This window comes from Sabethes cyaneus, chromosome 1 (assembly GCF_943734655.1).
Source record: "Sabethes cyaneus chromosome 1, idSabCyanKW18_F2, whole genome shotgun sequence".
Classification (NCBI taxonomy): Eukaryota; Metazoa; Arthropoda; class Insecta; order Diptera; family Culicidae; genus Sabethes; species Sabethes cyaneus.
The window spans coordinates 66,088,517-66,116,323 of NC_071353.1; the positions used below are offsets into that span (position 1 = coordinate 66,088,517).

General features: G+C 37.4%; 2 protein-coding genes across 4 annotated transcripts in view; one reads left to right on the forward strand and one right to left on the reverse strand.

The window, feature by feature from the left end:
* Positions 1-27,807, reverse strand: part of LOC128733116 (RNA helicase aquarius) — a 112,357-nt gene that overhangs the window by 54,106 nt on the left and 30,444 nt on the right. The window lies entirely within an intron of this gene.
* LOC128733118 (probable G-protein coupled receptor Mth-like 11) overlaps positions 1-27,807 on the forward strand; it is a 52,157-nt gene that overhangs the window by 23,846 nt on the left and 504 nt on the right. The window contains exons 2-8 of the mRNA XM_053826737.1: positions 16,739-17,290; positions 17,421-17,719; positions 25,370-25,448; positions 25,811-25,956; positions 27,009-27,153; positions 27,330-27,434; positions 27,595-27,767. Of these exons, the coding sequence (XP_053682712.1) occupies positions 16,974-17,290; positions 17,421-17,719; positions 25,370-25,448; positions 25,811-25,956; positions 27,009-27,153; positions 27,330-27,434; positions 27,595-27,767 (1,264 nt within the window). The 5' untranslated portion in view covers positions 16,739-16,973. The remainder of the gene's footprint in view (positions 1-16,738; positions 17,291-17,420; positions 17,720-25,369; positions 25,449-25,810; positions 25,957-27,008; positions 27,154-27,329; positions 27,435-27,594; positions 27,768-27,807) is intronic.

A 27,807-nucleotide genomic window follows, 5' to 3' on the forward strand; every position in this document is an offset into this window, starting at 1 on the left:
TCATTACAACGTCATTTAACGCCGTCAATACTATCCAGAATTTATTTCTGCGGACGCTCGAGCACTGGAGCAACAGCCCAACCAGTATCCTTCGAAGCGCACTAATTGGTTTCGTATGTCGTTATTGTAAGTTTGGTGGATTTATTAATGAATGCTGAAGCTGATGAATCATTAAATATTGTTCTGAACTAAGAATGTAAATTGAGCAATACTATTTTGAACGGTCGATAGCGTAATTTGAGATGAAAGTAAAGGCAGGTTTCCAGATTCGCTATATATCCTAATGAAAAATATGATAATTTATCAGTGAAAAAGATTCTGAAAGTAATAAATCTTCTTTTGAAAAATATAGTTAAAAATCATAGCTCACATAAAAAGCGCATCAAGGCGAAACAAACGGTCAAGGGCGGTCGACAGTACCGTATATTTTTCGCCTTGCTGGTTTAACTGCTTATGCCTATTCGTCTGTGTACGTCTTCCTGTCTAGCTGTTTTGTGAATGAATAAAAAGTAGCAAGCCACTTCAAAATAGCACAACTTTCAATCACCAATCGTATGTTGTACAATGCACAATCCTAAAACATACATTCACCTATATGTACATTCACATTGCATGGTTGTTTTGTCGCCGCTGAAGTTTGTATGATTCCAATCCAATTTCCGAATTTTGTTGCCACATAAAAATATACATTGAGCGAAACCGCAAGCAATTCGACTATTAAAAATCACTTTGTTCTTTGAGATGGGATTCGGTCTTGATGGATTTGGTTTACAGAGCGAAATATATATGCTTTTATTCGAATCGATGGAATATGACGAACGCAGTTAAAAGCTTAAATCTGTCGTCAATAGCGAATGAGGTTTATAGTGCCATAAATTTAATAGAACGAATTTGGTTGATTTGTCAGTAGTAATTCGGTTGAAGCTCAGAAAGGTTGTTGGTTTGAAGTGTCGTAAAAATGTGCTTCATTTCGAATTTTCGATCTATTTCTCCTGATTGAGCGAAGTAGTTATTGGAAATCCAGCATTGTAAATAAGCTGGGAAAATTGGAAAATACGCAAATATCCCGTATGTGGAGTCAACGCATCACCGTGCAGCAGCAGAGCATGCAAAAGTGCAAGCCTTAATCAACTTATGTGTCTTTCCGATTCGCACCAAATTTGTGCAAATAGTACAACACTGTAATTAGCCATCCAATCCAATTGCTATGGTTCGACAGTGTTCCAAACAACGCAAAACAACAGATTATCAATATGACAGCAATACCAACCAATACCGCCGCTACTCGCATAACAGTCCCATTTATATAGGAAACTCCATAGAAAATGGGATTGTTATGAGAGTAGCGGCAGAGTATTTACTCAACAAAAAATGACGCAATGACTTAGCTCATCATGCAGATTCCGTACTTAGTTAAAATTGGAAAGTAATTTAGGAATTCATCGGTGTTGCTCAAAAATTTCTATGAAAATTTATGACACTGCGTAAATTTCCACGATTGTGTTAGTCTATCTCTAAATCGGTTTTATGAGAACAAATGAAGCGCAGCGTTTTGCTTCTCGAAGAGCCAACTGATATATTTAAAATCTTTTCCGGATTATAGCAGCTATGGTACCGGAGGGTATTTTCAGCATGCTACTAAATTCAGCCTACATTCCCTTTCTTTTGCTGCGTTTTCCGAAATAAAAACTTTGCCGCTATATGTATCACAATACTGAAACGAATGTACCACTCATAGGCTTTAATGTGTTAAACTATTTTCTTAAAATTGTAAGTAATTTGCTAATTTTTGTACAATAAACATCAAGACCACTGTTTCTACACTAGCACCTAAGGCCGAAAAAATAACAGCAATCGTTTACATGCATCGGCTCTCGCTGATACTTTGGAAAACACACAATTATGTTCACGTTAACTTATTCTAGAAATTATACAGCTGTTACGGTATCACAGAACGATTCTACTTCTTTTTATCACGGAGGAACACAAAAATTCCCCTCAGTTTTCATTCACTAGCAATTTTTAGTATTTTTTTTTAATTTCAACTTTAAAAAAATGAGGTGTTCCGTTTACATTACTACGAATATGCGAGGCAGATGCGCATGGAACATTTGTAGCATGTTGAAATAGCTGGTTTTTGAGTAACAACCACTTGCTTCTGACGCTAGTGAGTGAATATGGGCGATACAATAACGGCAAAAGCAAGCTGTTGTCGCTGCAAAACTAGTTACCTTCAATGAGCCGGTATGTAGGCAACACTGATACGTAAAATATCCTAATCTCTTTTGATCTGCTGTTGAAGTACATCAATCCATCGAATGGGCCCTTGGGCGGTGCTGTTTGCTCATCGCAATTTCCCAGGTTTTTTTCAAATACAGGCGCCTTCGGCCTGCCGGAAATTTAAGCAATGCACAATGGCGAATGCAGAATATTGTCCTACCCTAACACTATTTTGTCTGAACATAAACTTTCCGGTGAATCATGGTCTTCTAGAAGACCATTAGACAGCCTACGCAAACGGCTGGCCTTTGGTTTACTGTTAATTGTCCATTAATGTAAACGAGATCATACAAGTCAAAAAAACATACAAGTTGGTCGTGTTTGCTTCCGCATACACTACCCGCTATATAGCATACACAGACGGTATATTCCTCTCTCGTACGCAGCATTTTGGACTTGTTTCCCCGGTAAAATTTTATCGAACTCGGTGCTTTTTATTAAGTGTGATATCTTTATTTTTCTGAACAGATGCCAAATCGTAGCGGAGCAAAAATGTGTTTTCTGCGGAGCAAAAGTTTGGCGTTTGAATCCACGAAATTAGCGCAATATCAACTAAAATATCCGCAATATCTTAAACTGTCGATATAAATTGGAAAAAACTTTCCCTGTTTTTAATTATTCTTATTCAAATTCTTCTTCAGGTCGAAACCAGTGGTAAAATAGACGCTGTTTCACTATTGTAACTTCTGTCATAGAATAACCGGTGGCAACTAAAATTTTGGAATCTCTGTCTCCTCTTTTTGTCAATATTTTTGGTTTTGTTTATGCTTGCCCAGTTTTGCTTAAAATGGCGTCGAAACAAGAAGCATGTCGGGAGTGCGCTGTACACTTCTACGAACTGCCATAGAAATCTCGGCAAAAAGTATGCGGTACAACATTTAAAAAGCGAAGATTTTGCGGCTTCGACTGTTTACCATGTCCTAGGATCCCCGACAACTATTCGCAAGCATGGTAGTGAAAGACCAGCCAAAATTATGGACGCAGAAGGACATCGTTCTCTTTCTGTTTTTTCAAAAACAAGCCCTCTGGTTTGGCTATCAATAGATGTGCACCAGACGAATGTTTGAAGAAAATTATGATCCCTGGTCTACGAAAACATCATGCAGAAAGACAATGCGTGTTTTGGCCGGACAGAGCATCATCGCATAACGCCATAAAAACAATATCATTCCTGAATACTCATTCGATCCCATTTGTACCCAAAAACCACGACCCGACAAATCTGTCTCAGTGCGCCTAATCGAAGATTTCTTCGGGATATTGAGTTCCTTGGTGTACAAAATTAACTGGAGAGGCACGAATTGCAGACAGTTGATTGGTAGAATCAAGAGATGTATTCGCAAAGTTGACATGACGGCCGTACAACGCTCCTGTTCGAACACCAAACGGAATCTTTGCCGAACAGCCGATTACGGACCGTTTTCAAATGTTCACTAATTTTTTTTTTAACAATGGATAATGTATCTTTAGTTTCGCTAAATCAAATCTTCTTCATTTATCTTTGTCTTTTTTTGACAGCTTGAGGAAAAAATTCCAACATTTTAGTTGCCACCCGTTATATAAAACTGCGAATGATTACCTACGTTTTGTTTTGCTTCACTAAGCGCTTGTCGGGGCTTAATCAAACTATAAAAAATAGAAATATGTTTTGACAATTTTTCTTGCCGCATTCTAATGAGCGATGTTTCACAAACAATGAATGTTTACGGTAGAGTTGAAGCTGTCAAAACAGTCACCCATCTATGCCAATGTTGTTAGATTACGTTGAATCTGTGTTGATAAACAAATCGTAGTTTTGCCCATCCTAACTCGGACGAGTGCTAGCTACATCTGTGAATGTAGTGAAAACCCTAGCCGTAATTTTTAATTTTTCAAGTTTATCTACTTAAATAAGTTAAAAATTGATTTATAATCAAACAAAATATATTTTAGAATATTTTGCAAGTCTTTCGACACCAGCTTTTTGAAAGATCTCAAGTGTAATTAAACTGAACAAAGAATAACTCTCGCTTGGAATGTTTACATTTTGCAGTTACGCCCTTTTGAAAAGTTGGCGCCGAATTGGTAAATGAATCGTAAAAATTTATTTTAATTTAAATTCATATAAACCATCAATTCAATCCATTTTCATAACAACAAAACTAATAAAAATATTGGGCTATTTGAAAACTTCCTTTTAAGATTCCGTAAAAAATAGTTAAAAAGCTCTGTTTGGAGTGAAATTATAGCTTTTCCTCGGTACGGAAGGTAAGTAGGAAAATGGAATTGTTTTATGTAGTGTAAAACATTCGCGACCAAAGACCGCAGTAACTTACTTTTCAGCTGTCTTGCAGCTTTTGCTTCTATCTAACTAATGAATGTTGACTTTTTTGTTGGAGTGCTTTAAGCAGCACGAAATAGCCTAATAGAGGAGCTGCAGGAACTGCAGAACTTATTCAGTTCTGTCATCGCTGGCTGAGAAAATTGAGCAACATTCACAAACATATATTTAAGTAACCATTCTAAACTGAATAACAAAATTCGAAATGGTTGCGAAAAATGACAAAAGTAAGTGCTGAATCTTTAAGAATACGCCTCCTTTCAGTATGATTACCCTAAAGCTTTAAAATGTCATTTTTCCTCCGTTTTGGTCATGTAACAGTTCCCTGCATAAACTAATCTTGCAACTTTGCAAGCCTTTCGGTTTGACGTCCTTCTTCAGACAATAACAAAGTACTCTTATCCCTGCTCACTGTTTGCGAATAAACATGATGTAAAGTTCATCGCGCAAACTATCATAAACAATCATATAGCAGATGTTTTTGCTACTGTTTTAAAATTTACGATGCTTGGAAAAGATATCTTTATTTAGCTTTTCTCAGGCACAACAACAGTTTACACTATATCTTTTTGGCGACTGTTGGGCGGCGAAATGGAATCTACCTGTTAGGATAACCTTAACGGTGTAGTATCAAAATCGAATGCAGAAAACCGGAGAAAAATCTCTAGAGTAATGTGCAGGCAGAGCTGCCATACGATGAATATATCAGTATCTGTATTAAACAGAAGCGTTTGTTTCCTTTGTTTCTTTGGATGATTTAAGTTTTATTTTTATTCATTCTTTACATCGTTAAAACACTTTTATCTGCACTCTAAAATTTATTCATCTATAAATTAGTTGGAACTATTCAGATTCCTCTTTAAGTGTACAAACTCACATTTAGATTCAAAACAAACTCAGAATTCAAGAATAGGTAATTTGTCACTGTGAAAAGCTTAAGGAGGGACCCTACTCTGGAAAGTTGGAAAAATCGAATTTTATTTTTTTGTATTTTCGAAACGCTCAGAATCTAAAGGACCGATTTGGCTGAAATTTTTTTTCAGCTTGTAAAAATGAATTATCTAAATTGTTACGTAGCCATTTTTTGATATCTCATTTTTTCAATTTTTGCTAAAAAATCATCTCTCTTTTGGAAAAATTGCCGCCATTTTGGTAATTTTTCGCATTTTCAAAAATCGCTACTTAACAATTTAGGTATTGACCTTAAGCTTCAAAATTATCCTTGAAATCCGTTCTACGATACTCCATTGGTTTCCGGCACGTACCGCCAGCAAGGAACTATTTTCTAGAGGGCATTCACGCGCCCACGTCCCATGCTGGTGGCATAATAATCACTATTCTAGTATCCAAAAAATACAAAATATATCTTCAAATATACCTTAACCAATAACCAAAATACCCCAACACTTAACTATAATTCTAGCATCTGAAAATTTTTTACGAAAATTTAATATTTTTCTGTCTGTCCGGAGTAGGGTTATTAGTAAAATAAATTTGTCATTCAAAATCTGACTTTGTACACTTTAAGGGCATGTTGAGTAGTTACAGTCAAGTTTTAGATTAGCCCCGCCTGCTAAAAATAAAAATATTGAAGAGTATAAGACAGAGACATGTTAAAATAATACGGTCACCTATGGTATCGCCCTAAACAATTATCGTATCTATTAGTTTGTAATTGTATGCAGTGGCAATACTGTCGATAAATAGAGGGTAATCTGAATCTGTAATGCGTGTATCTAAGTTAATTAGTAGTGAGCGGAACAATTATACATGAGAACAATCTAAACTTAACAATCAAGGGACTTTTCATATTCAACGAAGCGTGGATTTATTACGCGTTGAGGTTACTATAAGACTAGGTCTTCATTTACTAGATATGTGCATATGTCAACTGCAAATCGAAAATGACATATGAAATGCTTATAGCGATTGCGCGAAATGGCAGTTGCAATCATTTTTAATTGCTGAATAGCCAACATGTTGAAAAGCTTAGTCTTAAAACTTATCAATGATTTAGCGCCGCTGGACCTGTCACAATAGTATAATTGAGCCAAAAATTATAGTCTGGTCTGCTCTTTCTTAGTGTAGATGCTCCTTTAATGGAGCAGCTAAGCACAATGTACACTCAATCCGATTTTTACGCGAAGGATACGTTCCGCGTTAATCAGAATCGCGTAAAAAAACCGCGTAAATTCCGTTCGCGAATAAAAACCGCGTAAATTCCGAAATTCGCGTAAACAAAACCGCGTAAATTCCAAAATTTCGCGTAAAAATACTTCGTGGATTTCAACACTACGTTAAAAAATAAACTAATTGAGCGCATCCGCGTAAATTCCTAAATTCGCGTAAAAAACCGCGTAAATTTCGAAATTCGCGTGAAAATAGTCGCGTAAAAAGCGACTTTAGTGTAATTCCTTTTTTCTGGGTCTCTAATTGATGTTTATTGTTAATTTATCAAACACAAAGTATTTGCCACTTAGCAGATCAATTACATATGTCGTAAAATTTCCAATAATTGAGCTAATTAGATTGATCTTGATGTTCCTATAATTGTGCTATTCGTATTCCATATTTTTGCTAGCTTGTTAGACCAGTATCGCCCCTTGAAGCTAGCTGGAAAGAGCGAAACAAACCTAGATATCATACTACCTAATAGACCGGTGCGGCAATGATGTAAAGGTATCACATTTGACCGGCTTCGAGAGTTGTCGGCTTGATTCCTACCTGCCATTGAACAACCCGTTATATTTTTGATCTTTACCTAACTCGAAATTTTCCAGTTCATCCAATTGATCATTTTTCGCAAATATCATACGGAGCAAATAGTTTGGTTTCCAGTAGAAATCGCCAATTAGTCTATGAGCCTAAGTGTGTTGATTGAGAAGTATTGAAATCCACTCCAGCTTTTGTTAACACATTTGAAATATTTCATTCCGATGCGGATAGTAGAAAACTTGATAATGCACTTCACATTGAACAAATTGACAAATGCTTAAAAATATCACTAGAAAGAGATAAATTAGTGTAAACAATACAAATAGCGTTGTGCTTAAACCAATCAAATGCAATTCCAGATAAAAATTTGCATATGGAAAGCAGTGTTGTCACATGTACAGATTTGTATGGAGAGTACAGATTTTTGTCATAAAGTATAGACGCTTTATTATAGGCTTGCTAGACTATATAGGCTATATAGGCTTAGGTATGTAATGGTGCTCTTACCAAATTTCTCCCTAACCGAATTCCAGGACTCGAATTTCAAGACTCTCTTTTGCTGGTGTTAGCTTCGAGGTACGATGCTGGTTTAGCAATTCAGTCGTCGTATGTTCGAATCTCGGCTAGGCGGTGCTGCTAGATAGAGTCAGTAGGATTTTTGCACTAGCCCCGGAACTGTCCTGTAGTCTAACAGCCGGCCGCGAAATCTGTCGATAAAGAAGGGTCAAGTCTTAGAAAGACGTTTAACCCCAAGCTTTTTTTTCTGTTAGCGGTCGTTGACTTCGAAAAGCGCTTGGCCGACTCAACCATGAAAACATGTGGGGCTTCTTTAGGCGTAGAGGAGTTCCAGATAAGCTAGCCCATTTCATCGAGGCTCAGTACGAGGCGTTCACAGGTGTTGCACAACGGCGTCTTGTCCGACCCTATAAAGGTTACTGCTGGTATGAGATAGGGCTGTATCTTATCACCACTACTGTTTCTGATCGCTATGGATGAGATATTGGTTGGAGCGATTGACAGTAGAGCAGCAACTAGAGGATTGTCTTGGAATCCTCTAACGATGGAGCAGCTAAATGACCTTGACTTCGTATACAGGGATACCTCGATATAAGACAACTTCGTTATAAAACAACTTCCGTATAAGACAATGTTTACCTCGATATAAGACAAATCCCTTTGACATTGCTGGTAACGATATCAGAGCTAATTTTCCATTCCAGAATCGGCGCCATGAAGATGTTCATTATTTCAAAATAACCCTAAAAATTGTATAAAACTAGTAGCTCAAACAATAATAAATAGTTCGAAAAACATAAACACACAACACAGAACAAAATTGGCGATCGTTAACGGGAAACTAGCAGTCATTAACTTTTCGTCGGAAAGCCCAATTTTGGAAGCAGTTTTTCGGCCCAAAAGCGGGATTCTGTTTATAAAAATGTAAATACTGCATTCTTCTTGCCAATCTGAACACAGCGAATATATTATCATAATCAGAATTTTTGTTTCAAACAAAAAAACTGGTTTTGAAATTGGCAGAATCGATGATGACTAATTTCACCTTAAAGTAAATTTTCTTGAAAAAATCATGTTTCGATATAAGACAATTTCGATAAAAGACAACTTTTTGAAATTATAAATTGTCTTATATCGAGATATCCCTGTATAACGATAATAGCTGACATACATACGATATTCAGCACAGAATCGTATACCAGTACGGAGCGGGTCGGGCTATATATTGTCGTATATAATTACTTATATCGATGAAATGCGTATGTTTATTCCTCACCACGTATACCGTCTCCAAAATACCACGGATATGCCAATTTTGCGCTCAAATGCGATTTATTAGCATGTATATATGTACGTAATGCTGATTTTTAACTTTTATCTATACCTATAAAAATGGATTTTTTTCTGTCTGTCGGGATGTTCCTTATAGAATCGAAAACTACAAAACCAATCGGCGTGAAAATTTGTATATAGGGGTTTCTGGGGCCAGGGAAGGTTCTTATGATGGTTAGAGACCCCTTCCCCCACTAAGAGGGGGGCTCCCATGCAAATGAAACAGAAACTTCTGCATAACTAGAGAACTAATCAAGCAAATGGAACAAAGTTTGGCATGTGGATGTTCTTGGAGACAAGAATTTTTTCTATGGTGAATTGAGACCCCCTCCCCTCTTTAGGAGGGGAATTATGACCCCTCTCCCCTTTAAGAGGGGGGGGGGGCTTTCATGCAAATGAAATACAAATTTCTTCATAACTCGAGAACTAATCAAACAAATGGAGCTAAATTTGGCATGTGAAGGTCTTTGGAGGCAAGGTGAATTAGGACCAATACATTAGGACCTATTGTGAATATTGTGGTTTGGGAAAATTTCACAATTATAGTGTTATTTTCGCAGTTTGCATCAATCAGGGACTCGTCAAGACTTGACTTATTGGCTAACAATTTTCAAAAACCAGACTTCCTCTCTGCTCCACTTTCTTCGGCAGACAACATGAGAGAGGCTCATGACGTAATACGTTTCAACTGACTTTTTGACACTTTTGTAATATAAACAAAAATCGTGATCACCTATAGTAAAGCGTCTAGAGCGTGTGCCCATTGAATGACATTGTGTTTTTTTTTAATGCTGGCAGTGCATAATTTTCTATGACACAAATATTTTTAGCGGTACAGATTCATGAGAGAACATGTAAAAATGAAAGAGATTTTACCTCTTCCAGTAGAGATGATAATACGGAAACAATGGTTGTAAGCAAAATGCAAGTTGTCATCATTCGGTAACAAAGAGAACAATTGAACAGATAACTGAAAACACAGCGTAGCTGCGAGAAGCAAATTCCTGTCCTGTCCTGCTTTGTTTATATTTTGGGCTTAGAGAAGAAACGAATAATTCGTGTTGTTACTTCCAGTATGGCGCGGCTTGCAGTACTTGTAAAAGGAAAATTATCGTAATAGACCGTATGTACAAAGTAAGTTTGCATCTGTACGACGTTATTTTGTCTAACGCCATCTCCATAAGAAATAAAATTGTGAAAAATTCCACGTGCCTTGAAACGGCAATTTGGAGTTTGCCGAAATGCTGAATTTTCATCGAAAATCTTTAAAAAAGCGATAAACGAAATTGGGAAACAAAAAACCCCTCCAGTATCTCTTCTTTTACTACAAATACATCCAAAATAACTTAAAATAGTCGTTCGCGGTTTGAAATCAGATTTAAAATAATAAGAAGCGCAAAATCAAAAAAGTGTTGCAAGTAACCCCGCTCACTGGGTAACTTGCAACAGCCCTATTTTCGGTTCATTCGCCAGACTCATTTAGTTTATATTTTTTCTCACAATCATAAATCAACAGTACTAACCACTATACAAGTTTTGGCTACTTACATTTGGACCTAAACGCCATACTTCGGAAGTTATACTAAGTCAAAGTTCAAAAGTGTTGCAAGTATCGCCGGATGACGGTACCATATTTGAATATTTGAACTAACGTAACAAACAACCTATGTACTTTTGAATCCCTCCTACCAACTTTTAGGCTTAAAAATACCCAGAATCTGAGGTTGTATACTTTCTGAAATTATGAATAGTTCCCACCAATTTATAGAAGAAAACACTACCTAGTACATCTTTCTCTCGCTTGTTTTGCACTGAATATTTGTGTGCATAACTATAGCGCGAAGAAGCTCGCATGTTTAAGGTGAGGTTAACCAGCGCTGTGGCTGAGTTAGATTTATATAGTTTCAGTTGAAGCCAGCGAGCGTCCCAGCGAGGTCACCTAACGTTGCAGGACATGGAGTCGTCGATTACCGAACTAATTACGGCGAGCCCCACGTGCGTCAGTTTTGATATATAATAAGTAATGTTTTTAGTAATTAAATGTTAACAAATTATTTATGTAGCCAAATCACACTCGATTTTGAGCTTTTCAATTGCTTTAACTTAGAAGTTAGAACCAACAATAACTGTAACCAGATGTCGCACGACTTCGTGTGCGACTTATATTGATATTCTGATTTTTTCATGTTCAACATTTGCTGGAACACAACTGCATGTGGTGTAAAACATAAAGCTTTAAATGCTTTTTATACAATGCTTAATTATACAATTAATAGCGAAACCACATAACGTGCTAATTGAATAAGAGTTGCAATAATCATAAATTATTTGAGGCTTTATATTGCTAATGTCATATGTCACGTGACTATCTGTATTTTTAAGCATCTACTATAACAATGAAGTTATAGTGATAAGTTATGAATGATGTACTCAAAGACAGTACTATATGCTGGCATGGTGATGTAGAATGCGCTCTGACCATATGGCTGAACATTCGCAAATTAATAAATAATGATAAATCAATCAATTTCACATGAAGTAGGTATTTTCGAGCCAAGACTTATTTTATTGAAGCAGTTTCTGAAGTGGTCAATCGGGCTGATCTGTACATGTATATGTAAGGGTAAAAAAATTCAGCATAGGATGAGACTTTTCGACTTCGAACAAGGTCAAGACGGCATTCCTGAATGTTTATCTTTCCGCGTAAATACCGACTTTGTTCGCTTTGCCATTGACCGCATGACGCAAACTACAATTAAAATTGAAACTATGAAATAACGGTTACCAACAAACCATTCTCGAGCTATCAAAAAAATTTTGCCCTTCAAAATGGTTAATATATACTCGTTGAATTCACAAACTTTAATGTGAACTCAAAAATCATAATGGAGCTCTAAACAATAATGATAATTGGCATCCCCCAACTCAGATCCCTACACCACTGTTATTCAGAACCACAACGTTAAATATCGCTGAGTTATCTACAAACAATTAATTATTGATGGTGCCAAAAGAATGAAATCAATTGGAATGCAAACATTGTTTGTCTTTTTTACACAAACGAAACGAACCACGGTGGCAAATTAACCATAAAATTCCATTTGAAAAATTGGTGGCTGTTCGCTGCGGTACGATCTACTATGCGATACAAAATATTATGTTATAACCTTAAAATGAATTTAAATCATCTGCTTATCAACCATAAATAAGTGAATCATGCGGAAAATTATAGAAGCATTTCACACGTAATTATCGGATCGGATACTTTAAAAAATAAATTAATGCCTAAAACATTTACAAAAAAACGTAATTGGTTGACTCTTCATACATAGCTCTATTGATACGTACACTGATTGTACACGGTTCACGTGAGACCAACACTTGCATATGGTTGTCTTGTATGGTGACACAAGCCGGAAGGTATGATTGTTCACATAACGCTTAACTATCTTCAAAGAACGTGTCTCATGAAGCATTAGCCATAACTCCAACTAGCACAATGGAGCTATATTCAATATCAATCCTTAACACCTGCATCCGAGACAAGATGCACAACTGATACGTGCAATTGACCTTTGGCAGTCTGTGGACTCTGGAGGTAGCACTTTCTTGTTTGCTTTGCACCTGTACTTTTCCATGTAGGACTTTCTAAGATAATTATCCTCCTAGAAAAAAGGCACTAGGCTAAGGAACGGATTAATCAGGGGTCGCCTTTTTTAATCAGTTTCAAAAAATTAGTTTAAGGGGACATAAACGACTAAAAATTTTGAATAATAGAAACAACACAACGTATTGGAACAAAGTTTTTTGTTGTTTTGTTGGTAGAAGCTTGGTGAAGACTTTTATAACATTGTAAACGAAATACAGCTTGAGAAAAACGAAAAAAAAGAAAAAATGGCTGAAAAAATTTAATTGTCTTCTTTTTCTTTTTTCTATGGCTGTGTTTCGTTTACAAAGCTCAAAAGTTATAAAAGTCTTTGTCAAACTACTACCAATAAAACAAAAAAATTTGTTCCAATACGTTGTGTAGTTTCTGAGAAATAGGATACATAGAGTTTGAAAATCGTGGTTTTTCAGGAGTGGCGTTTTATTTCGTCGAGGCTGTTCCACGCCGCACTGGAATGCTTATGTGTATGATCGTTTTCCGGCCACTTCCCGTAGTCGCATTATTACGAAATTAATATCAAAATAAGCGGAAAAGACTGCAGAATCATAATCTGAAATAAAAAAAAATGAAATTTTCAGAAGTTTTAGTCGATTATGTCCCCTTAAAATGCTGTACTTCGTTCATATTTTCAAAATCTTTTGATATGAATATCATCTTGTATCACTTAGCCATAGAAGTAATTCATGCAAACACAATTTACTGTGTTTTTGACAAGAAATATGATGAAATAAAAATTGTGAAAGAAACTCAGAGGGGTTGTGCACAAGACACGACTGCATGGTTGACGTAGGACTACGTAAGTCTCTTTGCTGCATGATCGTCCATCGTTGGACGAAAAATGTGCTTCCACTTCAATTCTCTAACATAGCTTCAATAGAATCATAAATATGTGAAGCATGTGATATAGTGACAACTGGTTACGTTCAATTAATTTAGTATGGTTTGAAATTTGGGTTATTTCAAATGCAAATAATTAAAAACGGCTTTGTAGTTTAAGACCAGATGGGTTAGTGAGAAATTTCAACATTGGTTTTTTAGCGTCTTAGAGAAACATTTTCAGCTTGGAAATACTTAGTGCAATTGATGAAAACATGGTCTTTGTATTGAAAAAAAAATACAGAAAATAATAAATATTTTGGGTACCGTGTACCCCCGTTGGTATGAACTTCTTTAATCTGAACATTTTTAATCTGTACCCCGGTGGTATGAATGCGTTCACATTAAAAACCGATCAAGCGTCACACACAATTGACGTTAAAGTGGACCGGTAAATTGAAAAAAAAAAAAAATCTTAATGCGTTTCATCTTGCTCAGGAGCTTTGGCAATATAGCTCATATGCAACTTATCTCTCTCCAGCACTCAAAATAGACCATTTTAGTCGAAACTGCCGAGCCAATTTCGTATTATACAAACCGAACCTTTAGAATTCGCGCATGTTTGAGATGTTTTCAAAACGTTTGTTTTCGTCAAATCAAAACAACAAGTTCATAGGGTGCGCGTCTTGCGCGTGTGTGAAAATGAATAGAGTTACCAAATATTCAGATTAAAAATGAACTCGCCCAATCTGAACGAGCTGTTTTTCATATTAGCGGGGGTAATGACTTCAGCACTTTAAAAATTAATTTAGAATAAAGCAGTTGATTTAACTAATTCTCACTTGAAGATATATTTCTTTATAATAAAATGTTTTATACTGAATTTTCCTTACGATTCTTATGTTGGATTGGATACCAATTGGATCGGATTCGAATTGGATTGGATTCTAATCGGATTGGATTCCAATTGAATTGGATTGGATTCCAATTGAATTGGATTGGATTCCAATTGAATTGGATTGGATTCCAATTGAATTGGATTGGATTCCAATTGAATTGGATTGGATTCCAATTGAATTGGATTGGATTCCAATTGAATTGGATTGGATTCCAATTGGATTGAGTTTCAATTGGATTGAATTCCAATTAGGTTGAATTCCAATTGGATTCCATTTCCAATTGGGTAGAATTCCAAGTGGATTACAATTGGATTCGAGTGAATTAGATTGAAATCCGGGCCAATCCAGTCCAATCCGATCCGAATCCAACGCAATTGGCATCTAATATTGTATTCAATCCAATTGGAATCCAATTCAATAGGAATCCAATCCAATCCATACCAATCGGATTCCAATCCAAGCCAATCTAATCCGATCGGATCCAATTCAATTCAATCCAGCTCAATCCAATCCAATTAGAATCCAATCAATTTGGAATCCAATCCAATTGGTATCCGGTGCAACAGGAATCCAATATAATCCAATTGGTATCCAACATAACCCAATTGAAACCCGGTCTTATAGGAAACCAATATAATCCAATCGGAATCCAACATAATACGATTGGAAACCAATCTGATTGGAACCTAATATTGGAATCTTATAGGATCGAATCCAATTTGTATCGAAACCAATTGGAATTGAATCAAATTGCAACCAAATCCAATTGGAATCCAGCAAAATCCCTTAGATAGGATTATATTGGATTCCAGCTGCACCGGATTCCAAATGGATTACGTTGGATTACAATTGGATAGGATTCCTATTGGATTGGATTCCAATTGGAATTGAATTGGATCCGATCGGATTAGATTGGATTGGCAATTGGCAATGGAATCCAGTTGGTTTGAATGCCAATTGGATTCCACTTGGACCGAATTCCAATTGGATTATACTGGATTTCAAAAGGATTGGATTCCAGTTGGATTGGATCCAATTGGATTGGATACAATATTAGATGCCAATTGGATTGGATTCGGATCGGATTGGAATGAATTTCAAATGGTTTTTATATTGGATTATATTGGATTCCAATTGGATTACACTGGATTCCAATTGGATTGAATTCCAATTGGATTGGATCCCTATTGGATTGGATTGAATTGGGTTGGATTCCAATTAGTTTGAATTCTAATTGGATTATATTGGATTCCAATTGGATTATATCGGGATCCCACTTGATTGGATTCGATTGCAACTAGATTGGACTCCAATTGGATTGAATTTCAATTGGCTTGGATTCCAATTGGATTGAATTGGATTGAATTGGATTGGATTGGATCGGAGCGGATCGGATTGGATTGGATTCCAATTGGAGTGGATCCAATTCGGTTGGATTCCAATTGGATTGAATTCCAATTGGATTGGATTCCTATAGGAGTGGATTCCACCTAAACAGGTCAATAACATTGTGTTTAGCAAGATTGCTCATTTTATCATAGAATTATGACAAGATAGCAAGCATTAACAATTCCTTTCACAATGCTTCCTCGTTTGGTCACTATTACATAATTTAAAAAACTTAAATGAAACGCAAACATATAACAGCAGCAAACAGAAAACAATGTCCAAGGAAGTATAATTTAAGCCACAGCAGTAAGCGACGAAGCATATATCTAAAACTGTAAAAACGAAAACAAGTCATAATCAGGCAAACAAAAGGCAAAATTTTCAGAGTATGAAAACCAGAATCTCATAGTATATAAGAATAATGCCATGCTGCTTCAATGTCCGAGTTATTACGAGGTAATAAACAGCATCATGTACGACGATAAAGTTATCAAATTGTCTGCTTGAAATATTCGCCCCGTCGCCTCCGTCTACACAGTTGATAAAAAGGTCTACGTACAAAAGTACTATAGGGAAAATTGAATTCGTAACACTCGATGATGGCGATATTACGCTCTTTATGGCCTATAACGCTTGCCTATGATGTAGAAAGCAAAAAATCCATACCGCAAATCATGCACATTTTCGTTGATGCAAAAACATTGCATGCTGTACTGTTAGCTAACACTTGGGTGGGACTAACAGCCGGTTGGACGTAATCAAAAATATATAAATAATGATTTTGTTTTTTTTTTCGATATATAGACCAAGTTGAAACCGACTCTTCGTTACACCAATTGTGATGTTTGACAAGTGCAAGCGATAGCATCATGGAAAATGAAACTCTGCAAGGCATATAAGGATTGGTTCAAATTTTGAAAACTACACTGCACCCACTAAGGGTGCTCTCTGCATGACAATTAAGTGTAGCAACTTCTTGGTGAACTGAACTCAACGCAAACAATCAGTGCCAAACAGTTAAGGTTAGCTAGGAACCAATATGGAGTACAAATTTTGCTACAAAAGCCATCAGCTGGTTGTGTTAATTGGTTGCGTTTTAGCAACTATAGTTAGCGCAGATATGACCGCAGAAAATGTCCCGACGGCCCTCACAGTAAAAGAGCAATCATGCTGCCTAGACTCAGACGTGCTATCTACATCCCATCATGGTTGCTTTAATCAAACGGCAAACGTTACGTACAACGTGGTGCTCAACTGCACCCAGCACTATCTTATATATCAGGAGTTGGAAGTAGAGGTGCATGTGAACCCGAAAGGTGCGCTGGTCGACGGAAACTATGAAGTTGAATGGACAGAGTAAGTAAAAAAGAAAGGAAATATTAGTTTGTTTATTATGCTATTCAACAATAATGTATGAGTTTAGGGGCCATTCAGTTGATTATATCAATTAATTATGTTTACAATTGCCTTATTTCATCGAATCTAGCTACTGCTCGGCCACTTTACTGGACGGAGACGAGAAGCAACCGGTGTTTATGGTGTGCTTTAACAACGACGGGTACACTTCGAGCTTATCGTTCTACTTTAGCAAAGGAATTATGATGCTAATATCGGTATTCTTCCTTGCTGTTACGCTTTACATATACTTTTTGATTCCGGATCTGCGGGAGACCCAGGATAAGGTTACATCGATTGCAGTTACTTGCCTGATGATGTTCATGTTGCTATTGAGTGTGGTTCAGCTGGGAACATCCATTACCTACAGCTCTCTATGCTCGGTGATAGGTAAGTGCAAAGAATTATGTATGCATTGCGTTCCACTACACTGTATGACGACACTGTCAAATTGCACTGCTTTTGACACGTGGGACTTATGATCGCCCTGCGTGCTTGCACAGCTCAATGGCTTCAGCAAAGGTTATTAAACCGCGGTCAAATCAATGCGTTGATTGGAGGGCCGTGTCTGACTCGCATGTACCGTTGCATTTGGTTTCACAAACTGAGCAATATATGTTGCACACACAAACAGTCATTTCTCGAAGATATCTTATCGGATTTAAACGCTATAATTCTAGATTGAAAGTTATTAGATTATTCAGTTTTATCTTGAACAAATCTTTGATTAAAACAAACTTTCATTAAAATATGTAAGTCATCAATTATGAAACATCAAACAAGCTCTATATTATAAAAACCATATTAACACAAATATTAAGTTCGTTGCAAAAAGGGTACCTTCGTTGAGACATTTAGAATATTGCTAAATGTCTCAGCGGAACCAGGTAAAAAGCCCAACCAGATAGGTAAATAAAAACAATGAGAAAAATATTGTATAGTTTTAATTTATGAATTGTTACAGACCGTTAATTACAAACAACACGCGGAAACTTTGCCAATAATAGTAAATGAGGCATGTTTGCGACATATCAAAAATATGGTAAATAGTAAAAATATAGTTAAATTTTATAGTAAAGACAATGCCTCTGCAACAGTTTTGACGTAAAACTACGTCTTGCCGCAGGATGTCAATCCAAAATTTGGCACAAAACAACATGATTGGCTTCGTACCACTCCCTTCCGATTTCGCATAATGGTACGCTGCCAGATCTAGCCAAAACAGACTGTCACCTTCGTGGGGCCGAAGGAAGCAGCAGGTGCTTATGGAGGCATTTTTCTTTATACATTTAGTCGTTGATGGTGCTGGTCATTATGTACGGCTTGCTGAATTTGCCACTTCCTCAGACCAAGTACTTCTTGGCATATTTATCGACCTTTTTCCTCCAGAACTTCTCGGGAACAGCCAGGCGGGATTAACCGGCTAAAAACTCCAGACCGGGGATCTGCTTGGCGTCCGCTTTAACGTTTATCGGTTCGGTTAGGAAGGTCCTTACCTTGAAGACATGAAATCCGACCCGTTTCAGTGTCTGCTGGACGAACCAGACGAAAAAATGTACCTTCTTGACCCCCTCCGAAATCGAAAAGTTCGGATTGTGCTTGAAGTAATCCCTCACCTTCCGTGTCTTCACGGGGTCAGTCGTCTTCGCTTTTCTTCCACTGCCAGCTTGCTGCTGGGTCGTCTTGATATCCTTGAGCGATTTTACCATAAGGAACACGGTTCAATAGTCGGTTCTCAACTGTTTCGCGATCCACCTGTGGGATTGGTCTGGATTTTCCACGACCGCGCCCATAATTTTCTGTCGAAACACTTCTTGCTAGGAAACCATCTCCATAACCACTAAACAGATTGTGACGAAATTTTGCACATGTAAACATTACACTCTACATTACTTTTCATCATTTTTTACCCATGCAATAAAAAAAAAGTTATACACAAAAGAAAGTGTTGCATTTTTTCGAGTACAGTCTTTAGGAATTTGAGGAATATTTTTTTCAAGCGGACTTGGTTAATTCTTGGTTATGAAAGTTATTTCAGTGTATATATAAAATAATCAGTTTTACAACACAACTGATAAATGTAAAAATAAGTGCAAATTTCAAAACTATGGGTCGGATTAGCACGCCAACACGCAGATTAATTTTGAATTAGCGAAAATCGCGAAGCAAGTTGAAAAAGTATGCTCAAAAGTTAAGAAATATGGAGAAACTTAAACTGTAAAGGATTTACCGACCCAAAAAGAGACTGCTGGACCAGAAGTTTAGGAGGAGCTTAACGGGAAACTAGCAGTCATTAACTTTTCATCGAAGAGCCCAATTTCGGAAGCAGTTTTTGGACCCAAAAGCGGGGTTCTGTTTACAAAAATGTATTCACTGCATTCTTCTTGCCAATCTGAACACAGCGAATATGTTTTCATAAACAAAATTTTTGTTTCAAACAAAAAAACTGCTTTTAAAATCTGCAGAATCGATGACGACTAATTTCGCCTTAAAGCAGTTCATAAGGGGACATAAGGCTTCGTGCACAAATTACGTAACGCATAGAGGGGAGGGGGGAGGGGGGAAGGTTGAGCTTGCGTTACTTTTTGTTACGCAGGGGAGAGGGGGAGTCATGGGGAGAGTTACGTAACAAATTTGTGAAATTAAAAAAATTGCTGAACAAATCTGAGCAGGTAAAGAACATTTGAGCCCAACAAACTCTTTATAATTTTGGCCTCAATTCTACTCTCGATCAAAATTCTGTTCTAAACTCAGAACTTGTGTTATATCCACCCCATCGACATCTCTATATCGAGCTGCAGTAAACGTCAGCGACAGCATGTCCGGGGCTTAAAATTTGACAGCGGGCCCAAATCAGACTGCTCGCAGATGAGTGAAACGCAGTGCTGACATGCTATCTAATTTTCGCACACACGAAATGTTGGCGGTGAAAACATGGTTGTCTGCCGATGGGGTGGTTATATCATACAGTTTGATCAGAATTCAGAATTGACATTCCGATCAGAGTGGTTTTGTTAGGAATACAGAATTGATGCGTTTCTTGAGTTTGTAAAAATAAAATAAATTAAACGAATTGTGCGTTTTTTTTTCAATGGTAGGGGAAGGGAGGGGGGAGGTATAGTTAACGTTGCGTAATTTTAAGTGGGGGTTATGCCAAGCGTTACTTATTGTTACATAGGGGAGGGAGGGGGTCAAAAAACTACAATTTTTGCGTTACGTAATTTGTGAACCACGCCTAAACGACTAAAATTTTTGAAAAAATCATTATTTTTTTATCTCAGCTTTTGCTTCTGCAGTCTTTTCTGCTTATTTTAATACTAAATTTGTTATGATCCAACTACGGGAAGTGACCGAAAAACGATCATACACATAAGCATTCCAGTGCGACGTGGAACAACTTCGGCGAAATAAAACGCCGCTCCTAGAAAACCATGATTTTCAAACTTTATGTACCTTTTTCTCAGAAACTACACAACGTATTGGAACAAACTTTTTTTTGTTTTGTTGGTAGTAGCTTTGCAAAGACTTATATAACTTTTGAGGTTTGTAAACAAAACACAGCCTGAGAAAAACGAAAAAGAAGAAGAAAAGATGGCTGAAAAAATAAAATTTTGTCTTTTTCTGCTTTTTTCTTCGGCTGTGTTTCGTCTATAAACCTCAAAAGTTAAGTCTTTGCCAAGCTACTACCAAGTACCAACAAAACAAAAAAAAGTTTGTTCCAATACGTTGTGTAGTATCTGAGAAAAAGGTACATAAAGTTTGAAAATCATGGTTTTCTAGGAGCGGCGTTTTATTTCGCCGAAGTTGTTCCACGTCGCACTGGAATGCTTATGTGTATGATCGTTTTTCGGTCACTTTCCGTAGTCGGATGTTTGAGTAATATTGCAGAAGATGAAATCCTTCTATCTCGAACCGTTTCCATATTAGAGCGATTTTCCTGAGTCAAGTTAGGGTGACCCTGCTATTTTGCGATTTTTCTCCATAACTTTTTTATTTCGCCTTTCTCGCAAAACACTTCCTCAGATGACTTTTGGTGAAAAAAGAAATTGGCTATCTACTTTACTTCTATACTTATATTAATTTTTATGATAACAATAGGCCGTTTTCAAATGTTAGTATCTCAGAAAGGTGCAAGCAGAATTAAAATCGGTTGATTGCGTTTGAAAGATCGATTTTTTGTATTGTCAATTGCAAGGAAAATTGTACCATCCAAAGTGCGATATCGTTCATAAAAGTGCTATTTTGCATTAAATCGTTTCGATATCTTCGGCGTACTTTTTCGTTATCTTCCAAACAATAAGTGCGCCGAAGAGACCGAAACGATTTAAGCTAAAATAGCACTTTTATAAGCGATTGCGCACTTATTGATTGGACAATTTTCCTTGCAATTGACAATACATAATATCAAAAAATTGGAGAGTGGATTTTTGTCTATCTCAAATAAATCAACTTTGAATATGTGTGGTTTTAACATATTTAAGTATACGAGTTGCGCCATAACTCCGCAAGGCCTTGACTGTTCTTGATTAAACTTAGCGTACATGTTTCTTGACATAAGTAAATCAGCACAGGGTGTTGACAAAAGCGGGGTGGTCGCTAAAAAGGGGAGGGGGAGGTACAAATAAGTAAAAGTGGCTGTAATTATCTTGCATTTAAACCGTTATAAGTTGAGTGAGTGGTTCAAATCTAAAAGAGAATGTATAAACTTAACCTCATATTTGTTGACTTAAACTTCGTAATGAGGTTAGACATTAAAAACGGTAGACTATCCAATAAACAGAGGGAATGGTAGACAAAATAATGAAATCATATGTGTTTCATAGTATCATGGAGTCGCACCTCCCCTTTCATCAGAGGCCACCATTTTTTTGTCTTTCAGCCACTTGTACATCTGTTTTCGATAAGATTGAAAATCTCAGGCGAGCAAGTGTGAAAAGCATAGCATTCAAAGCTTACTCCACTGACGCAAGCCTACGCCAAACAACTGCTGGTACTGTGTGCATACATTCTGCTACCTACACACTCGCGAGTGTACAGCCTCATATCAACTTTCTATACATCCCGCCCGCGAATCCAAAGCTCACGAGCTGTCCATAGGCCGTTAGCACGAGCGGCACACTTGGATGTATGGATACGGATTTTACTTTTCTTCTTCATTTTACGCCCTCGCTTACACACGCGGGTAAGTGTGCGGGCCGCGAGCGATGATAGGTATCAACTGCTGGGTTACAATGACGAGCGTAAGCAACGAACGTGGCTGATAACTAAATAGCAAAGCATTGCAAAGTCTAGGTGCTACATTCCGTTATCGAAGCTTGACCTTCTGTTTTTTTACGACAGACTTTGCAGCCAGCTGTTAGAGTGCAGGACAATTGTAGAGCCAGTTGCAACGATCCTATTGACTCTAACAGCCTCTCCCAGCCGGGATTCGAACATATGACGACTGGCTTATTAGACCAGCATCATACCTCGAGGCCAACTGGGAGGTGATAACTAAATACACTGTGGCAAAAACTTATCGCAGTGTATGAGAATATCAGAAAAGAAATCCGAAAGAAATGTGTTCGTTAAAAGAAAATCGTGAGACAAAATTGGACCACACGAATGCGGGCTTCACAACACTACGTTTCAGTTTGCAAATTCTCATAATACAAAAAACAAAGACCTCATTTAGACATATCTACTCCTCCCCTTGACTCCCTCCCCTTGACTCTCCTCGGTCAGCGGCCCTTTTGTCTACAGCAACTTGTACGTCTCTCCGAAGATAATGAAAGAGACACAAAACCTTCCTTATATTGTTCTACTTCCGTAGTTGTGACCCTCCCATCTTTTCACACGCTCTTCATCTTATCTCCCAGCCACTTGTACAACTTCTAACAGACCAAATGCAAGATATTATTATTATTATTATTATTATTCTATATTTGAGAGGTTTTCAGCCTGTGGCTGGTTCGCCCCTTAATGCAAGATGATCGCAGTCACTTTTACTTATTTGGACCTCCCCCCCCCCCTTTTTAGCGACCACCCCCTTTTTGTCAACCTCCTGCGCTGATTCACTTGTATCAAGAAACATGTACGCCAAGTTTGCTGAAGAACAGTCAAGGCGTTCCGTAGTTATGGCGCAACTCGTTTACTTTTATATACTTAAATATGTTAAAACCACATACAGTGGTAACCCGATTTTGTCACTCCCCGATTTTGTCACCCCCGATTTTGTCACGTTTTTGACCCGATGCCAAAAAAAGCGGCATCCTAAATCAAGATTTTGTTGCTAAGACGTAAATAGTCTAAAATCCACGACTACTGAGTAAACAATTTTTTTTCACTTAATTTGGCTTTCTGGACCACAGTACAACGTGGGGAACCATGGGTAATAAAAACAATCTTTAATTTCAGTAAGGTAGCAGGAAAGCAATAGTTTGTGTTCTTGATATTGTTAAATTGTTTTCAAATGCACAATCTTTTGAGTATTGAACGTATGCAATGTTACTACTTTGATAAATGTTACATACAACGCATGTAGCATGTATATATGTTGCATATAGCACGTATATATGAAGAATCGAATGATTACAAGCATGAATACATGCTACTATCACTACAAAGAGACTGATGTAGTCCTACGTCACTTATATATGCGGTCGTGTCTTGTACACAACCCCTCTGATTTTTTCTATGGTAAATTAGGACCCCTCCTCACTTTAGGAGGGGGGACTCCTATACCATATTTGGCATGTGGGTGTTTTTGGAGACAAGAATTTTTACTATGATGGATTAGGACCCCTTCCCTTTTTAGGAGGGGGGCTCCCATACAAGGAGTTGTTTTCTACTTTACTGTGAGGAAAATTTGTATAATAAAACACCCATGAACTCCTCAGAAACTTGCAAAACTCGAGATGGTGATAAAGGTCATCCGAGATTCAGGATTTATGTACAGCACAGTTTAATTTAAGGCAAAACGAAGTTTGTCGGGTCAGCTAGTTTCCTACAAAAAATAGGTGTTCACTTTATAAAATAAAAAAAAAATGATACATTTCACAAAAAAGTAAGGCCATGATCAGGGCTTCGACCGATCCTTTTTTTCTACCGCAGTCACACCAACGCGCATCCAAGTTCACACCGTCCGTTTAGAGGTGGAATACGAACGCTATGCATAACACAACTGGCAGTTTGCTCAGTCAAACGCCGATAGCTGGCAGCAGTACGAACGCGTTCTAAAGCTTTTTGACATTTTCGTTTCGATCAAGTTGCCTTTACCGTTTGGAGCAGCGAATGACTGCAAAACAGTCAAATGACTGGCAATCACCACGCTAATGAAAAGCAACCGCACAATCGTATGATTCAATACTACAAAAAAACAACCACTACTTGTGCATGGAAGAAGTCGGTCGGACTACTTCCAATACAAACGAATATTTTGCTTGCGTCGGACCGACGTCCGGGTGACAAACTATTACTGTGAGCAGCCGATTTGGAGACAAAAAGAGAAACGAAAAAATACGTCACCGTATGCTTCCAGTCAGTTTGCAGTTTATATTCTCAAAGCGCAAAGCAAAACGGGAGATCGACTGTTTGCTTTTGCTGAGATGCCGCACGAATTGTAAGACGGCAGCAGCGCAAGCGGCAGATTGACTGGATTCAAAAAACAGTCAAATGATCGTTCAAAAAGGGGAGTTTGAATGCGGAAAGTTCGCATTCACGGCAGTCACATTCAACTTGCGATCCCTTTTCAAGCCCTGGCCATGATACATTTTTATGATTCTACATAATCTTATAGGAATACAACTTAATTTATTGAAATAAAATGCAGAAGTCCACAATTTGACGTTCTTTCTAGAGATCGGTGAGCAATATTTAAAATCATGACAAAGACCGCTCCGAACAGGATATATTCAAAAGTTGGGATATTTTATATTTTATTCAATAGTTGGGACATTACGAACTTTGAATTGTTAAAAAATAATGTGGCAATCAAATAGTTTCAGAACGTTTCTACTTGAATTCTTTTAATAATCTAAATTTCAATATATTTTCCCACAGCGTTTCTGATGTATTTCTTTCTGATCAGCTACTTTGCCTGGCTCAACACCGTGATGGCTAACGTGTGGAAGTTAACAGTGTGAGTATAATCCGACGTGCACATTCCAGCTGTTTAAAATGATGATCTATTCAAACTGAACTGGATTCAACTGTGACGGTAACTAGTAATTGGTCAATCCACAAACGACACTAGTGACGTCTGTTTTGGCGATCATAGCGAAAATAAGGGAAATCACAGGCTGACGCATACATCGTACATACGCATTTGCTTTTGTTCTACTAGAAAATGCAACATACAACTCGATTCTATAAAGTAAACGGCTAATTTCATACGAGAATGAATCATACGTGGTTGGTTTACTCCGGGCCGCATCTTTCTCAAATATGACGAGCTAACATTCCAGTTTTCTCAACGTTTACTTTTTTTTATTTTGTTTGCAGGGCCCGACAGTGGAAAATTAAAGAGCGTGCTTGGTATATCCTCAACCACATTTATGCAAACACGGTAGCGCTCACGTTGACAGCGATGGTCTACGTTTACCATATGCGAAACGCTACCTTCGGAGAAATATCCTGCTGGTTCAGAAGTACGTCGAAAATATTATTATCATGAAAAGCGGGTAGTAGGTGCTGTGAGTAGAAGCTCAAAAATTGTTCAAGGCTGTATTGTGATATTCAAGTAGACGGTTAACATTCAAATTGGCTCGCACTTTCATTACGATAAAAAATATTTCTCATTCATCGGTATTCCTCATAATTCCGACATGCACAATTACAAAACAAGAAAAGAAAAAATTCTAGTGCAACATTCTATGGAATCCAGACAAACAGTCAGAGAGCCAACCCGTAAAATTTTTTAATCCAGTACAATGGATATCAATTCTCATACTGCATTCATTTTTGCTATTAATTGTTATGCTTATGATAGATGTTGCTGTTTTGGCAGGAAAAAAATCTCAAAAGCATACAAAATTGTAATGTCACTCATTAAGCCGGCGGGAATCCGTATCGCACAATTTAATACACACATGCATATTTATGTTCACTGTGTTTAAAAAATCACCAAACACCGCACGGCTACTACAAGCATATTCGTACGCAGGTCATACACACTCACAACACAGCACACACATGTAGGGTACTGGAGGGTATTTTCAACCTATTAAGTAATTGCTATGCTTATTGCTTAGGTCTAGGTTTAGTAGAAGAACACGTGATTTTGAACAACAGACTACGTACATTCTTGAGTTGTATCATATTAAAACTGTATATTGCCAAATTATTAATTTAAAGAAAGAAAAGGAAAATAGGCTGAAAATACCTTCCTGTATACTATTTGTGATGCGTACACCATCGCCAGTTTAATATATTAAAATAAATTGATTTTATGTAAAATCATCATTTTCAAAAGTCTACAATTCTAAATTAATCACACGTTCCTTTTAAATAGAACACTTAATTAAATAAATATTATCAAAACAAGGTATCAAATCCAATAGATAAAACGCAGTTTGCAGTACTTAATTAACCACAAGAAAAGCTGCAAGCAACATTTTCTCCAGACCGACTCTGCAGAGTCACAGTTTTCGTCAGAAAATGATCTTCTTTCAAAGCATATGTTTATTTCCGCGCTTTGCAGCCGAACGAGAACAGTCGTACTTCGTCTACTTGCCGCTAAGTGTAATGCTGAGCATCAACATTTTCCTCTTCGTTTGGACCAGTTACCATCTGCACACCAGCGGAGACGATATTAGTCCCGATCGGAAGAAGGCATTACGATACAAGTAAGGGAGTTGCTTCTAATGATAAGACAGACAATAGACATATACAACCTTGCCAATAGCGTAATGCTAAAAGGCTATAGATATCACGTAACTAGTTGCTGGAGAATCTCTCAAGCACTAGATAAGCACATGATGCATCATTTCCAGTGCTCTACATTTTGATTCGTTATTTCTAGATGTATGCTTTATTTGAAACTGTTCTTGCTGGCTGGTCTAATATGGATATTCGAAATCATCTCGTTCCACGTTGGGGATGGCCATCTAGGTCGTTCCTGGTTCTGGTGAGTATAAGCTATCGAGCTCTCGTGCCGATAGAAGCATATTTAATATGTCGATGATACTGATAAATTATTCCGTAATGGCCACTGCATCCGTTAAAATTGAAATCAACCGTCCTACTTTCATATTTCATTTCTATCACTTGAAATTTCACTTCACTAGGATTCTAATCGATTCGATAAACTGCCTGCACGGGGTGCTGATCTTCTTTGTTTTGATCGTTTGGCGGCAACGTATAAAGAGGGAACTTTCCGGCCGGCGGATATTATGCTTCCGTGGCCCGGCAAGCTGGTCTCAGTTGAAAGATGACGAACAGGAACAGTTAGCAGATGAAGGTAAGATTAGCTGACGATGTGGATTGATGGCATTTGATTT